Consider the following 15,687-nt stretch of genomic DNA (forward strand, 5'->3'; position numbering starts at 1 on the left):
CTCTCCTATAGGTGATGTTTACCTTCCACCACCTTTTTTTGGTATACCATTTATATTTATGGATTTCTTGGAATACCTCTTCCTTCTTCCCTTCATGTTAGGGTGTTTGCCATCTTCAGTTCTTTCCCTCCACACGTGGCTTCTTTGCTTTTGGGATATTCAGGGGTATGACACTGCTGTTTGTTCACCACCCTCTCCTAATAAAGACTTACGATCAGTTCTTTTTCTCCACTGGTCCGTTTCTTGTACATTTAGTGTCACGTGGAGTATCTATGATGCTATATTCAATTTTATTTAGTTGCTCTTTCGTGTCATTTTGCGATATTATCATCTTTCTTAATTTTACATGTTCAGCACCTTCCTGTCCTTTACCTGTCGTACCTACAGGTTTTCTTCATTCATCTTGTATGCTCAATGCTGATTGGGGTTCTGGATCGATCAGTACCACCTCAATCGTTTCTTGGGTCCTCCCCATTTTAATATGTAGTCTTTGATCACATTTGGGTAGGCTGTTTCTGCATGACTGAGAATGCCCATGATACACGTTTTTATCTACGGTTTTTTCATCAAGTGATTTGGTACCAGTTTTGTGCCTTGACCTTTTGACTTCTTTCAGTTCCATATGTCTTAAGTGGGGCAGTCTGCGTTTTACCCGACTTCACATTTTGGGAGCAAATTTTCTTACATCATTCCTTGGAAGTCTAGCTTCAGTTAGCTCCTTTCAAAAACATACTCATCTACTCCTTCCACAGTCAGCTCGGGTAGTTGGATTTTCCAGTTGGATAAGTTTTTCTTGTTACATACCTCACATTCTACTCTCTTTGGGGTGTGTATTTCCACCAGAACCATCCATTCTACTCCTTGAATGTATTCGAAGGAGTTTTTCTGCTATCTTAGCCATTACTTTGGGTTTTCCTCTTAATTTTCGTCCTTCCCTCTTCATCTATATGCGTTGATAGCTGAACATATCCCCCATGACATTGGGTTTACTGCTTCCTTCCCCTCTCTTCCATGATGTTCATCTCCAAAGGTGGGTTGTATGGTTCGATCAGTAGGAGGCTTCAGGACAATGGTCTACAGATGAAAGGTCCTATGACCTTCACACCCTGACACTTCTGCCAGTCCAAGGTGCTTTACTTCACTCTCTTCTTCTTGTTGGGATTTGACTAATCATGTTTCATGTCGATTTTTTGACAATGATGGCTTATCTCACTCATCAAGGGGCACTCATTCTTGCCCCCTGTGTAGTAGACAGTGGATTTCCTTTTTTTTTGAACCTTCACACTTAACACATGTCTCCTGGAGGGTCATGTTCCAGGTGCTTTTGGCCTCATTGCTATTTGACTTTCCAGTCCCAACACACTTTCTTTAAAGGAGTGACCTCTTGATCCTCCTAACTTTTGGTGGGTCTGCCTCTTGTGGGGCACTCCTCCACGTAAAGTTTTTAAATCTTTTATCACTTCCCAGTTAATTATATCTCTTGTTTTTGGTCTCTGGTTCATCATCCACTTGCCTTGGCTGTCATTAAGTTCAGACATTTTTAAATCCAGTTTATAACATTATTTTTTTTTCTCATTCCACCAGTCTTCTTTCCCTAATTTTTGTTCATCCATGTTACTCCGGTTCAGGTCTTTCTGATTGACCTTTCCTGGCTAGCACTGATCTGATTTTCTTGGCTGGTTTTGCACGATTTGTTTCTTTTGTTCTGGATCGATTTTATTGACTTACATTTTAGTGGCTCATGTGGTATATTTCTTTCGACTTTTTCGTTTATTACCATCTTCCACGTGTTTTCTCGGTAGGATCCAGATGACCTTTTTAGTCAAGTACATGCTTTGAATTGTTTTATTGTTTTTACAAGTTCTTTACATTGGATCCATTTCACATGGTTTCCTTCCCTTACTCCACTTCTTTGTCTGTGATTTCTTTTTCCCTTCCTCACTTACCTGTTGGGTTTGGATTGTGATTCGATTGGCCTTTTATTCCTTGTCTCTTTCTTCCCGTCATCACTTCCTGGTGTCTTTATTCCAATCATGCACCTTCCTTTTTCCCTGCATGTTTACCCTGTTGTCCGTTAGATGTACTTTGTCTGTCAAGCCCTGAAACTACACCTCATATGTTCATCTCCCACTCTCTGCTTTGGGGAGCTATTTCTTCCTTGTCGGGGCACCGCCATCCACCTGTTGCCGTCCTTTACTCTTTCGTGAGACTGCGACCTGGTAAGTTACCTTTTAGTATATACACCTCATATATTTCAGGGGCATGTCCCTCCTTTTCTTTATGGATCCCGTTCTATGGTGAATGGTGCCTGTCCGAGTATACCTAAACTAGTCAAAGCCACACTGCAAGGCCATGATGACTTAGCAATTATAATTCCATGGCCATTAAACACACACTGCTGAGATGGGGTGTTCCACAAAATCGCGTATAGGTTTATCCTTGTGATATGTTTGCTTCATTAATATGCCCATCCTAGACCATACTCACCCGTGGACTACATGAGTAAAGTAAAAGGGGATAGATGCTCATCCCTACCATGCTTTCGATTGAATAAATCAGGTATGGTCTGCTTTATAAAATAGGGTTTCTTGATCACCCTTTGCACTGTCTTGGGTGAGGTCATTTCTCCAGACTCTCCACTGCACTTTTTCCCCCATTTTCTTCTAGTGGACTATGGGAGTCCTTACCACTTTCCAGTTCCAAGCCACTGGGATGGTTGACCATGGAGGCATCCTCCTGAATGTGATAATGAGAAACACAATATAAATGAAATACAAAACCATTCAGTTGAGAGTAGGGCAGTGGTGTTCTGCTGGTGTAGACAATGGTGTACATTTTATGTATCACGAGAGTGAGTTGTCAAAATTGCAGTTCAGTCCTTCGATTGGGATCCCTCAACCTACCCACACATGGATGTCGGTTTCTAGCAGCTGGGTTTTGGATTTAGAGCTGAACCAATCAATATAAACCCTCACACATGTATTACAGATGTTTCTATCCCTCACTCAATTACACTATAGTTACCCCATCCATGTTGTGGGTCACAATGAAGGTACTTGCAGATCGATATGGTTCTTCCTCTTCTGCTATCCCTTGATGTCCTTATTATTCTGAGGATATTACTGCATTTTAGGTGGTTCCTGTCATTTTGATTGAGAGAGACAGTTTAATTTGCATCTTTTTGATGCCAGATGTTGGGTTCCCAAATCAATCAATCCATTTCTCATTTGATATCATGTGTCCCATTCATAGGGTAGGGGAGGTACGAGATTCCCTTTGGTCTCATGACTTGAGTTGAAGACAGTATGATCCTCTTTCCTACCCCCACATGGATGTTGGTTGCCAGTGGCTGAGTTTTGGATTGTAGTTGACTAACTGATGATATGATCCTTATCCTACCCCTGCATGGATTTTGGTTCCCAGCAACCTGGGTTTTGGATGTAGTTGTCTTGTTATGTAGTGTCCATGTGCCCTAGCTACTCTACACCTGAGGGCAAATCCTTGTACTTTCACCCATAGTTATTTATTTTGGGAATGAAATTCATATATTGTGTGGTTCAGATCCCTATCCAGCCATAGTTCTCTCCATCTTGGATGTACTCCTCCCAGTTTCTGCCCATATTTGCGACATCTTTCCACAATGGGTGAAGAGTATACCTGGCACAGAAGTGGTGTCATCTCTCACGTATAATCTTCTACTATGAGGATCTACTCTTTGGGGTGTCCTTTGGATGCTTCTTTCTTTTCCTCGCACCAATCCCTCCACCTTTTCAATGTGGGATTATAGCTTTTTATGTGAGCGGAGATAATGTACCGTATCGGAAGTTATAATTTTTGCTGTACTGAAAATGTATTTCTGATAGGTACTTACCTCCTCTCACTCTTCTTTCCCACTTAAAACCAGTGCTTCCATTTTCTGCCAAAACTCGAAGTGATAGTTCGATAAAATTGAATAGAGGGAGTTGCACTTGTCAAGAGAGTATATCACACTCTTATTGGGGGAGGGTTGTTGGATGATTATTTGCATGTGAGACACATTTGAATCAGTCAATTCAAATATGGGTTGGAGCTTCAAGGCTTGTGACATGCGAAAAAAAATGTTTGCATGTAGAGGGCAGCACTGAATGGAAATACATTTTCAGTATAGGAAAATTATAACATTTATTTTAAAAGCTTTAATCATAATAATTTAATTACATAAATATGAAAGGAAAATTTCAAGTTTCTTAAATATACATAAAACAATATTCAATGTATAGAAATTCGATTACCTCAGTGTATTATAATTCCATTTTGTTTTATTTGAATGTAATGGAAATAGTTTTAGGTTTTAAAAGTTTCAAATTTTAGATATATATACACACACTTTAAGTTTTTGAAAAGATAGCTTTGATGGGTATACAAAAAGTAGGTTATGCTGTGCTGTTTAGAATTTTCTTAATGTTTCTACTATTAAAAACTTTGAAAAGAAATAACCAATGATAAACTTGAAAAAGGTTTAAAATTGGAAAGTTTATTGGATTTTTTTTGTCCAATTTTCTTTCTGTCACTGTATAATTTCAGTAATCATCAGTAGTAACTTAGTGATATTATATGTTTATTTTTTATGTTTGTGATTTATTTGGTTTATTTTTATATAAATGATTAAATATTATTTGTCACTTTTAATTTTGCTTCAGTAAGTTTTGCCAGTATGTTTTCTAATATTCTCTTGTTTCTTTGACAGCAATACAAGGACTGGTTTATTCAGTCAGAGTTTAATCCTGTTGGCCCAGTATTGTTGATATAATATAAATACATCATCTGTAGCCCTGTAGTTAGTCCTTTCTCCAAGTTATACATAGTAGCTTTTGTAGAATCCTTAAACAATTCTGTTTTAAATACCACATGGTTTACCTGTAGCTTGTGATAGATGTCGTTTTTTATTATTAAAAAAAATTCCCAACCTTAATTACCTTTAGAATATTGATTTAGTTAATTTATACAGATACAAGTTTATTTTTTGTTGTTTTGTGCCTAGTCATTGGTAAATTGCCTTGAGATTAAAGTGACCATTAGATAAATAGATATATTATGCATTTACTTTAAAAGTAATCAAAAGCAAGGGTATCTGAATTATTGAAATTCTAATCAGTAGCCTACCAGAAAATTAAGTTTAATACATTTTAGTTGTTTTTGCATTTATGTGTTTATATATATAAACTACGTGTTAATAAAAACACTAGAGAAAACAAATTCTCAGCAGTACACCTAGTATTTAGCATTGATAATTCATTGTAAAAATGAGTTATAAAAGACATGTATAAAATTATTAATTTGATTGTATGCTGTCTTATAAGGAGTTTGTTGGATCTTATTGATAAAATTATTGTTTATATGTAGCATTTAAAAAAAAGTGCCTAGTGACACATTATAATTAAAAGAGGTAATAATATGAGGTTTAAAATAACAAACTAAAAAATATACGATATTTGTGAATTCAAATTTATATTACCTATGGATATACTTTGACCGCTAGCTTATAATGCTGTTAACCAAGTCAACTGAATAATAATATCTTTTTAATATTGTGGCTTTATATCTGATATGAAAAACTCATTGCTTCAAAAAGTTTTCATCTGTATGTTTTTGTTCTTTGTAATGGTTTCACATGTATATATTTAAACAGGGAAGTTATTAAATTTGTATCGAGATTAGTGGGTCATTCACTTTTCTCTAAATTTTAAGTTATTGTTTATTCAACTAAGTTTGTACATTGTTTGGTTTAAGACTATAATAATTCAGACTTTTCCAATTTTTCCATGAGTTTTAACTTCCAGTGTTTCTTCCTTTTTCCTTTAACATACTTGTTACTTCTGTGACTCCAGTTTGCTGCATAAGGAAGGATTTATTTTGAGATAATCTTGGTGACTTTGCTCAAATATAGTTGCTTTTTTTGTAGAAAAAGGTCATTTTAGAAGTTTTAACTTGTTTTCTTGTTATTTGTGATATAGCTTGTCATTGTCTGAATTTGTAGCTAAAGTGTATGTTTTGAGAAATTTATTGCTAATCAGATTGTTTATATTAATTCTATTTAAACCTACAACCTATCTTTTGGTGTCCTTGTTCTTTGAACTGTCCTTTTCAGAATATGCCAAAACTTTGTCCAAGAAACACCAGGTTCCTCTAGATTGAAGTTTCTTGGAGAGTGTTGTGTTATCAACAAACAGCACTAAGGGTTGCTCATAAATTGCTCTCAGTGTATGAAATATTCTTTCTTCAATTTTTCTCATTTGTTCCTAAGCAAGTATATATATATATATTTAGCCCATCTTTTCAGCCAGCTCCTGATCACACTTTCTTTTTTTTTATTCTGCTTTTTTTATACTGATACTTTGGGTTTTTTATATTTGAAATAATTTTTTACTATTCTTCGTTTGAATCATACTTTATAGGAATTGTCTGCTCCTTTCATCTGGAAGAAACAATAATTGTATGTGAGATAAATCATCAGCAGTCTTGAATGGTGTGTCACACATCCAGCTCCATTTTGTTTTTTTTATAAGTTTCGGGTGGAATCTATTTGTGAATCATTTATTTTAATTATCAGATCAGGATTGTGTTATTTCTACTTGCATTTTAAGCATTTATGATTTTAGATTATGACAGACTAGTCTTCTTTCCCCACAGGTATTTTTATGACAGAGTAGTCACTTTATCTACGTGATTTCATATCACGGTTGTGTCATTGTGTGTGAATCAAGCTCTATTAATATCTTTACAGCAGTTTTCAATTCAGTAATTCCCATCTTAGTTGTACTATTTTGTCTATGATTCTCCTTTTCTTTTTTTTTTTGAACTATGTTTGTTGGGTGGGAATGTAAACTACTTTGAACATCTCTGTCTCTTTCTAACTTACACCATTAACATTATCTTTGGCTCTTGACTACATTTGGTTGAAATGACATTATTGGCCCTTCAGAACCAACATGAACAACCTTTTTGCATCTGAATTCTTCTGATTAAGTTATTGTTTTCATGTTTTTTTATCACTTTGTAGTAGCTGGCAATTGCTTCCTAGCGATCCAATACTCCTATACCCTTTTCCTATATCTGCAGAGCCAGTATTAGGTTTTAATACAACCATTTACTGTGGGAAGGGGAGCCTTTGATCAGTAAATTTTGAGTTAGATTTTTTTTAATTTCTTTGGAGTGCTTGAGTCTGGCAATGTCTTTGAACTTAACCATTCATGGAGCTCATGGTAGAGAATACCTAGAGGTCACTCACTGTTTGTTACCTGGAAAATGTAGAATACTTAGCATTTACCGTAATATTTGCCACATGGAAGTATGAAGAGTTCTGAGTGCTATACTTTTCCTGTAGCATTTCTTCTTACTTCTCCAATCTATCAGGCAATCAAATTTTTACGCTGTTCCCTTAATTGGAACTTCTAGAGTATCTCTTCAATCCTATAAAACAAATCCCTTTTCAATTTTCTATGTGATTTTTCTAAGTCAGAGTACAATTACAGGTGGAATTGTATTTGATTGCATCATTTTAGAACATAGAATATGTCCATGTAAATTAAATTAACAGCTGTCTAATCATGCTCTAGAAGATATAACTGAATTTGTGGTAGTATATAAGATGATAAACTGCAATAATGAAAGAGGTCTCACATTCTCACAACAGGGGTATTTGCTATATTGCATGAAGGTATCATGTATGAGCCCAATTTTTCCTTTACATGTTTGATGTGAATAGTTTATTAGAAAACAAAAATGAAAATCTGTTTAAATATCTTCAATGTCTGAAGATTGACTTTCTTTCATAAATACTCAAGTCAACAAGGAAACTTGCTATGACTTTCATAATTACTGATGTTAGGTTAATAATTAAGACAAAATTATGAAAATAATCTTAAAATCTTTTAAATTGGTAGTCATTAAATTTATAATACAGTTAGTTACGTATTTATTGTGTTGCAACTGTAGAAATAAAATTAAATGTCATAAATTTATTATCAGTCTGAGGTAAAGAATTTATTATGTTTATATTTTAATTATTTGTAGTCATTTTTAGAATACTTATTTTTTGTTTAAATTTTCCCAGAAAAATATTTCCTCTAATCATCTTGTATACTTTTTATAATGAAAGTTTACCAACAGTGGTAAGTCTACGAATTTACAACGTTTAAATCAGGGGTTCAATTCCCTTCAGTGGACACAGCAAGTGGCCTGATGTGGCTTTGTTATGGAAAACACACACACACACACACACCAAACTTTATATAATTAGTGTAAGTAATAAATATAGTTTACCTTTGCTCTGATAATAACATAAGCTTCATCGTGAGAGATAACTTTGTCTCTTGTATATTGTGGTAGATAAAATATTTGTGTTCTGAGCAAATCTAAATTCTTTTAAAATAAATTAATGAAGCTTGGCAAAGGCACAAGACAATGAAAGTAGATAGTAGACTAGTCAAATAAGATTTAGATATAGTGGAGTAGTGGTTTGAGTATTGCCATAGTTTCAAACAGTATTGGGGCTCATCATACTCCATGAGAATTTTTAACTGCCAAGGCCACAGGTAATTACATGTTATAGAATTTATTAATTTTGGATACATATGGTATTTGACTAATATTATATGATTTTCAAATCATAATAATATACTTATGTTTTATGATTTATCAAAGCAGATAATGTTACCAAGGTTTTATGATATAAAAGTAATTTGTCTTACAAAAGTCCTATTAACATTATAAAAATCTGTTAATCTAAATGATCTATTACATAAAATGTAAAACTTCTTATTCTTGTGCCAATTCAATATTATATTTAAGCTTCAGATTAAAATGAACAATGAAATTAAGCACAGAGGAACAGTTGATTGTACACTACAAAATCATTATACATCATGCACATGACATCAACACATGATAAGACAGCTGAGATTAAAACAGTTGATCAAAACAACATTACTCATTTCTAGATAATACATCCTTTTGCAAGTTACTTTGACAGATTATTACTTTTTTTCTCATGCAATATATAGAATAACTTTGATCTTGTATTGTCACATATTCTTAGTGTGCTTTTGTTTTAGTGTTTGCTTTTTCTGTCTTCCTTAAACACTGTTATTCTTTTTTTCATAACTGTTTTAGCTCCTCTTTGGCCAGATGTTGAATGAAATGGCTTTCCCAATAAAACTGGAGCATCTCTTTTTGTCAGTGAAGACAAGGAGAGGTGTTTGAGTTTATAGTGGGCAGGCTGATTAGATTTTCAGCTACTGTTTTGCTTATATTACCTGTAATTTTGATCATCTGTCAGAAAATGGCAAAAGTTCTTTCACTTTTTAGGCAAGTCCCAGTCTTCCTGGCTCACCTTTTAACCTTCGAAGGGGGAGTAGGGGGAGCCAGTTCAGTTGGCGCATTGGTGGTCGTCGCTTTGGAGACAAGAATCCTTTAGTACTTCAAACATACATGGATGCACAAGAACATCTTCCTTATGCAGATGATAGTAATGCTGTAACACCCATGTCTGAGGAAAATGGTGCTATAATTATTCCCATGTACCCTAAACTGAACTCTAGACATTCCAGTTATACCTCTCACTCATCAAGATTGTCCTATACCTCCCACATGGATATTGTTGTCAAGGGGATGACAAAAGAGAGTCAGCTCAGATCTCACTCAAGGAATCTCCAAGGCCTTAATCATGAGGTTTTTTGCACTTTTCACTTGGTTTGTTTTACTGCAGCCTTATGAGAATCTTCAAGAAATCATTTAATTCCATTAATTGGACATGTAAAATATTAACTTATTCTAAATTAGTTGAATAACTTGCATAAAGGTTAAATATTTGAGTGTAATGTAATTTTAAATGATGAGATTCAAACAGATTTCTTGAAGATACTAAACATTTTATTTAGTTGGATTGTTCATTACATACATTTTTATTTAATGAACAAAATCAAAGGATAAAAAATATAGCTCTATCATTTTCAGCCATTCATTCAAATTTGCCAAATTCTTTCATTGTTCAAACTTTCTATATGCATGTTTGTAACTCATCTTACTGTTTTATACAAGGTTTTTATAAAATGTTATGTTTATCATATTATTCTTGTCACAACAATAACATGTATATGTTTTAATATCATAATAAGATTCCAAAACACTTTAATATTATATTGTGTAATAAATATAGCACAGTCATTTGTAACTATGCATTGATTCATCAAAAAATGAAGCTACATGAACTGAAATAAGGACAGTTGTTCAGTTCACATTATGATTTTTAACGTAAGATCCGTATTTTGAAGTTTATTGCTGTTATTTATAAATGCTTTTTTTGTTTTACTGAATATTCTTGTCTATCATAAGTTATATTTATGAGGGCCTTAAGGTTTTAAATTTACAAATGTGTTAATAAATTCTAATTTTCTAAACACTTAAACACTGTTTCTACAGGAGCTGCAAAATGTCTTTAAAAATTGTATATATAGGTTAAATATTATTTTAGATCTTTTTGATTAAGTATATACAAATGTTCGTTACACTGTCGGTTATCACAGTTGTATCCAGAGCTCTAAATAATTGTCTCCTTTTCCTCAAATTCCACACAATCTGGTTCAGTTACTTTAGAACACAATTTGACAAGATGAATTATTATTCTCTACTCTGTTATTGCCAAACAATATGTGATAATTTCACTTTAAAATCACCACTATAAATGTTGGTTAAACTCACAATCTAGATCTAGCTCTATTCTCTCTAACTAACTCAAACTACATTTTGTATGTGTATTTTTAGCCTGACAGAAGCCTAGAACATTCTACACACTATGAGATTTTATAATGCAATAATACACAAAACAACAAGAAAAACATAGAAGGTTCTAGTAGCATGATGCAATAATGCAAGTGCCAATTCACAGCAACAGAACTACACAATATATGATTCCTAAACAGTGATGTAAGCAAACTTGTGATAAACTATTGCTTCTAAAAATAACTAAATTTAACACTTGTGCTATATTTAAATGGAAACAGTTGTGTATATCTAAAAATAAGTCCATCTTCAAGAAAAATATTTACAATATCTTTTATACTATATACAAAGACAGTTTCTATTTCATGGACAAAGATTACTCATACAGTCTGGACCAATATTTACAGTCCTTTTGATTACTTCAGTGTGGAACTAGTAGTTTTGGAGGTACAACATCCACTGCATGATCCGCACACTGTTGGTTTTGCATCTATGGATGTATGCAAGTGGCTAATGGTCTGTCTGGATGATAAACTCCTTCCTCTAGAGGTAGATCTGGAACTTCTGGATGGCTAATACAATGGCCAGACACTCTCCTTCAATCACAGAATAGTTCTTCTCACTACTCGACAGCTTTTTACTGATGTATGTTACTGGAAATAGTCCATCTACATGTTCTTGCAGAAGTACTGCTCCAATTCCAACATCTGATGCATCAGCCTTAATGTTGAATGGTTTGTTGAACTTTGGTATTCTAAGGATTGATGAACTTCCTAACATATTTTTCAACTACTTGAATGCCATCTGCTGTGATTGTTCCCACTTCACCTTGTTGCGTTGGATATTCTAGGTCAGGTCAGTAAGTGGTTCAGCGACTTCAGCATAGTTTGGAATGAACTTTCTATAGTATAGCTGGTGCATCTCTTCTATGGCTATTTTTTGGTCACCCACCTTGTGTCCAACAATGTTCAGCACAGTATAACTGATGTAGCACTTAGATGGTCTGTTAGGTCAAACCTGCTGCCCTCTCTTGCCTGAACAGTTGAGTTCCTTCAGGTGATCTTCCCATCTGGCTATGTAGGTCAAAATGTTGTTCATATAATGCTCAATGTTGGTGGTTTTGTGCAACATCTTCCTCATCATGCGGTTGAATGTTAGTGCTGAGTTGACTAACCCAAATGACATCCTCTTGAACTTGCAGCATCCGTCTGGTGTCACAAAGGCTGTCTTCTCTTTAAATCCTGTCTCCATCAGGTTCTGTCAATACCCTTTACTAAGGTCAATCTTGGTAAATAACTTAGTCCCATCTAATTTTGTCATGATAGCCTCTGGGTAGCCCATAAGTTCAGAGTCAAACTTTATTATGAGGTTCAGCTTCTGGAAGTCTATGCAGACATGGTTTGAGCTGTCCCTCTTTTTCACGATTACCACTGATGAACAGTAGGCCATCTTCAAAGGCTCAATGATTTCTGCTTCTAATATTACCTCAACTTCTTGCTTGATCAGGTCTCTCATCTCATATGGCATTTGATAGGGTTTCACCTTGACTGGATCTCTGGTAGTGGTCTCAATCTTGATTTTGCACAAGGTCTGTCTTGCCTGGTCCATCTGTAAAGACACGTGCATACTGGCACAGTAGATCTTGTACCTCTTTCTTTTGCTTTCCAATCAGTTCTTCACTGATGTTGATGTTTTTGTATGTCTCATCTCCATCAAGTGGTTTTAGGTTTAGTAGGTCTTCATCTTCTATCACAAAGTCACCATCTTCTGGTTCTGCATCTATGACCATCACACCTGCAACACCCTTCTGTGCCTCAATAGCTGCATCCATTAGGTCTTCTTCCCTCTCAAAGTACCTCTTCAATAGATCGGCATGGTAGATATTAGTCTTCCCATTTACTTTCATCTTATAGTCCATTCTTTTGACTATTTCCTGTATTTCAAAAGATTCTTTCCACTGCAGGGTGAGTTTGTTGTTGTCTGTGAGTAGCATAAATATGACCTTTTGTCCATCCTTGAAATGTTGATCCTGGGCCTTCTTGTCATAAAAGTGCTTCTGATTGCCTTGAGTACTTTCTTGAGCGAGTTGACAGGTCTCCTCCAGTTGGTTTCTAAGGTCTAACACATACTGGTATGTGTTCCTCACTTCTGACTCGTCTTCTCTTGTCCACAGTTCTTTCAATATCTGCATCAGACCTCGTACTGTTCTTCTGTACAGTAAATTGAAAGGTGAAAATCCTGTACTCACTTCTGGGACTTCTCAGTAACCAAATAATACTGCCTCCAGGTGCTTGTCCCAGTCACATGGTTTTTCCTGGCACATCTTCTTTAGCATGCTCTTTAAGACTTTGTTAACTCTCTCACAAAGTCCATTACATCTGGGGTTGTATGGGGTGGTTTTTGTTGTAGTTTAACAAACTCTAGTGGATTTCCATCTTTTGAGCTCAAGTAATTTGCCCCTCTCTATCCGCTTATCAAAGTGTAGTCAACATAATTATATAGTGTGATTGTAATAACTACAATATTTTTGCCACCACTACAGCTGTGTATATATAGGCCTACTTTGCTCGCTGTTGTTTATGTCTAATTCTACTACTGTTTACTCCTGGAGATCCTGGCTGATTCACCATTGTCAGGTTTTTTATGTATGAGCCGGATTCTTTACAGTAGGTGTCTGTGACTTGTTGGCGATAAATTTCAAAAATAAACAAATAGCACACAGTCCACTGGTTTTGAAATAATATATAAAACAACTCAAACGTATATATAAATGTTTGTTACACTGTTGGTTATCACTGTTGTATCCAGAGCTTTAAATAATTGTCTCTTTTTCGTCAAAGTACACATAGGTGGGTTCAGTTACTTTAGAACACCCTTTGACAAGACAAATTATTCTCCTCACTATCTGTTGTTACAATACAAGGCTGTGACACGTACTTAAAATCACCACTATAAATGTTGGTTACCACAGTTGTATCTAGAGCTTTAAATAATTATTTTTTTTGTCAAAGTCCACACAGGCTGTTTCAATTATTTTAGAACATAGTTGATAAGACAAATTATTCTTCTCTACCTGTTATCACAATACAATCTGTGATAATTTCACTTCAAAAATTGTCCCTACATACTCTTTATGGCTAAACTCACGAGAAAAACTTAGAAGGTTCTAGTAACATGATGCAATAAGACAACAAGCACCAATTTACAACAGTTGAACTACAGAATATATGATTCACAAATAGTGATGTAAGCAAACTTGCGATAGACTATCACTTCTAAAAATAAATAAATTTAACACACGCTCTATACTTAAATTAAAACAGTCATGTATGTCTAACACAAATTTAATTCTTTTATATGCTAGCTCCTGCTGTCCCTGTTCATGGTAATCTATTACACAGTCTATAAGTGCTCTATACTTAAATTAAAACAGTCATGTATGTCTAACACAAATTTAATTCTTTTATATGCTAGCTCCTGCTGTCCCTGTTCATGGTAATCTATTACACAGTCTATAAGTGTGGGACCTTATGCAGATGTCATGATTCCTGTTCAGTCTGAACACTTCTATATCATTCTCCCTAAGTATGTTCATCCCTCCATTTTCTTCTAGTGGAGTACAGGGAGAACCCTTGTTTCTTCTGTCCTAAGCTGCTAGGGAGGTTGATATGGAGAAATCTCCTTCAAGTCGTTGTAATCTCACTGGTACAAGATGCAACCCTTGATTAGAAGAATGGCTGGGGTATTACCTGGAAGTGTAGTACAGGCCACTTCACTACACTGTGAACAATGCTATTTCCAGTGGTCATAACAACCAGATTGTCCTTGTGCTCTCCTCAAGATGCAGGTCTGTTATAATTCCTCCCTGCACTTGCTTATTCTCATAGGTATTTCACATAAGTATTTCTGCAGTAGTGTATGGCTTGATTTCTTACCCTAACTACACTGCACATCACCTGATATATTATTGGCAGTTAAAGAATATTACAGTCCACCCTTCTATGAAACACTTCAGCACCACACAGAAGATTCTTTTGACAGACCTTTTGCTATCCACCCTTATTTGGTGAAGAGTACTCTCTGCATGAGAAGGATGTGGTCTCCCACCAAGTGATGCTCCACTAGCTTCCCCATTAGTGGTTGACATGCTACATGAATTTTCCACTTTCTAACACCATAATTTCAGAAAAGAGCTCATATTTTTAACTTCTTTATCTACACTGGTCCATGTATTATCTTATCAATATAGAATTTAGCTCTTAGTTTGTACAAAGGTGAGTATTATTACAGAAGTTAACGTTTTCCTTTCCTAAAAATGTATTTCAGATAGATACTCACATCTCCACAGAACCTCCCACCTTTCCTCCTCACTTCTGATGTGTTTCCTTTCCCTCATCAAGAATGAGCCTTTGTTGAAATGCTAGTGCTCATGGGGTTTACTGCACCTGGAGATTGTATTACCCTCCTATTGGTAGAGGGCTATAGTCTAGTGATGATAATATATCATAGACTGGTGCAGTACATTAGTACATGTAGGGCTGAAAGTTTCGTTAAAGGCTTCTGGTATGTGCAGAAATCTTTTTGGCAGATGTGTGAGGCAATAGCTTTTAGTTGAATGGAGGGTTAAGCAACTATTAAAAATATATTTTCACATAAGGAAAACGTTATTGTATATGTATATTAACTAAGTAAAAACTTAAACATACTCAAACAGGAAGTAAGTTTAAAATAAAATGGTCATGATCAGTAAAAACAACAAGTATATAAAGCTGGAAACTTAGAAACAAACTTTTTTCTTCAAAGGTAAAAAAAAATAAGTCAGAGATCATCATACTCTATTTACAAACAATTTACTCTTTGTGGCTCATCTTTCAGAAAACAGTCACTAGAATGTGAAAATATCTGTTTTGTATGACAGTTGTAAAGCAG

At 34.9% G+C, this 15,687-nt stretch overlaps 1 protein-coding gene across 1 annotated transcript in view; it reads left to right on the forward strand.

Moving 5' to 3' along the window:
• The window catches only part of LOC106461051 (sodium channel protein para-like), a 79,530-nt gene that overhangs the window by 2,331 nt on the left and 61,512 nt on the right, over positions 1-15,687 (forward strand). The window contains exon 2 of the mRNA XM_022387876.1: positions 9,346-9,708. Within this exon, the coding sequence (XP_022243584.1) occupies positions 9,346-9,708 (363 nt within the window). The remainder of the gene's footprint in view (positions 1-9,345; positions 9,709-15,687) is intronic.

The sequence above is a fragment of the Limulus polyphemus genome, unplaced genomic scaffold, assembly GCF_000517525.1.
Source record: "Limulus polyphemus unplaced genomic scaffold, Limulus_polyphemus-2.1.2 Scaffold888, whole genome shotgun sequence".
In the NCBI taxonomy this organism is placed as follows: Eukaryota; Metazoa; Arthropoda; class Merostomata; order Xiphosura; family Limulidae; genus Limulus; species Limulus polyphemus.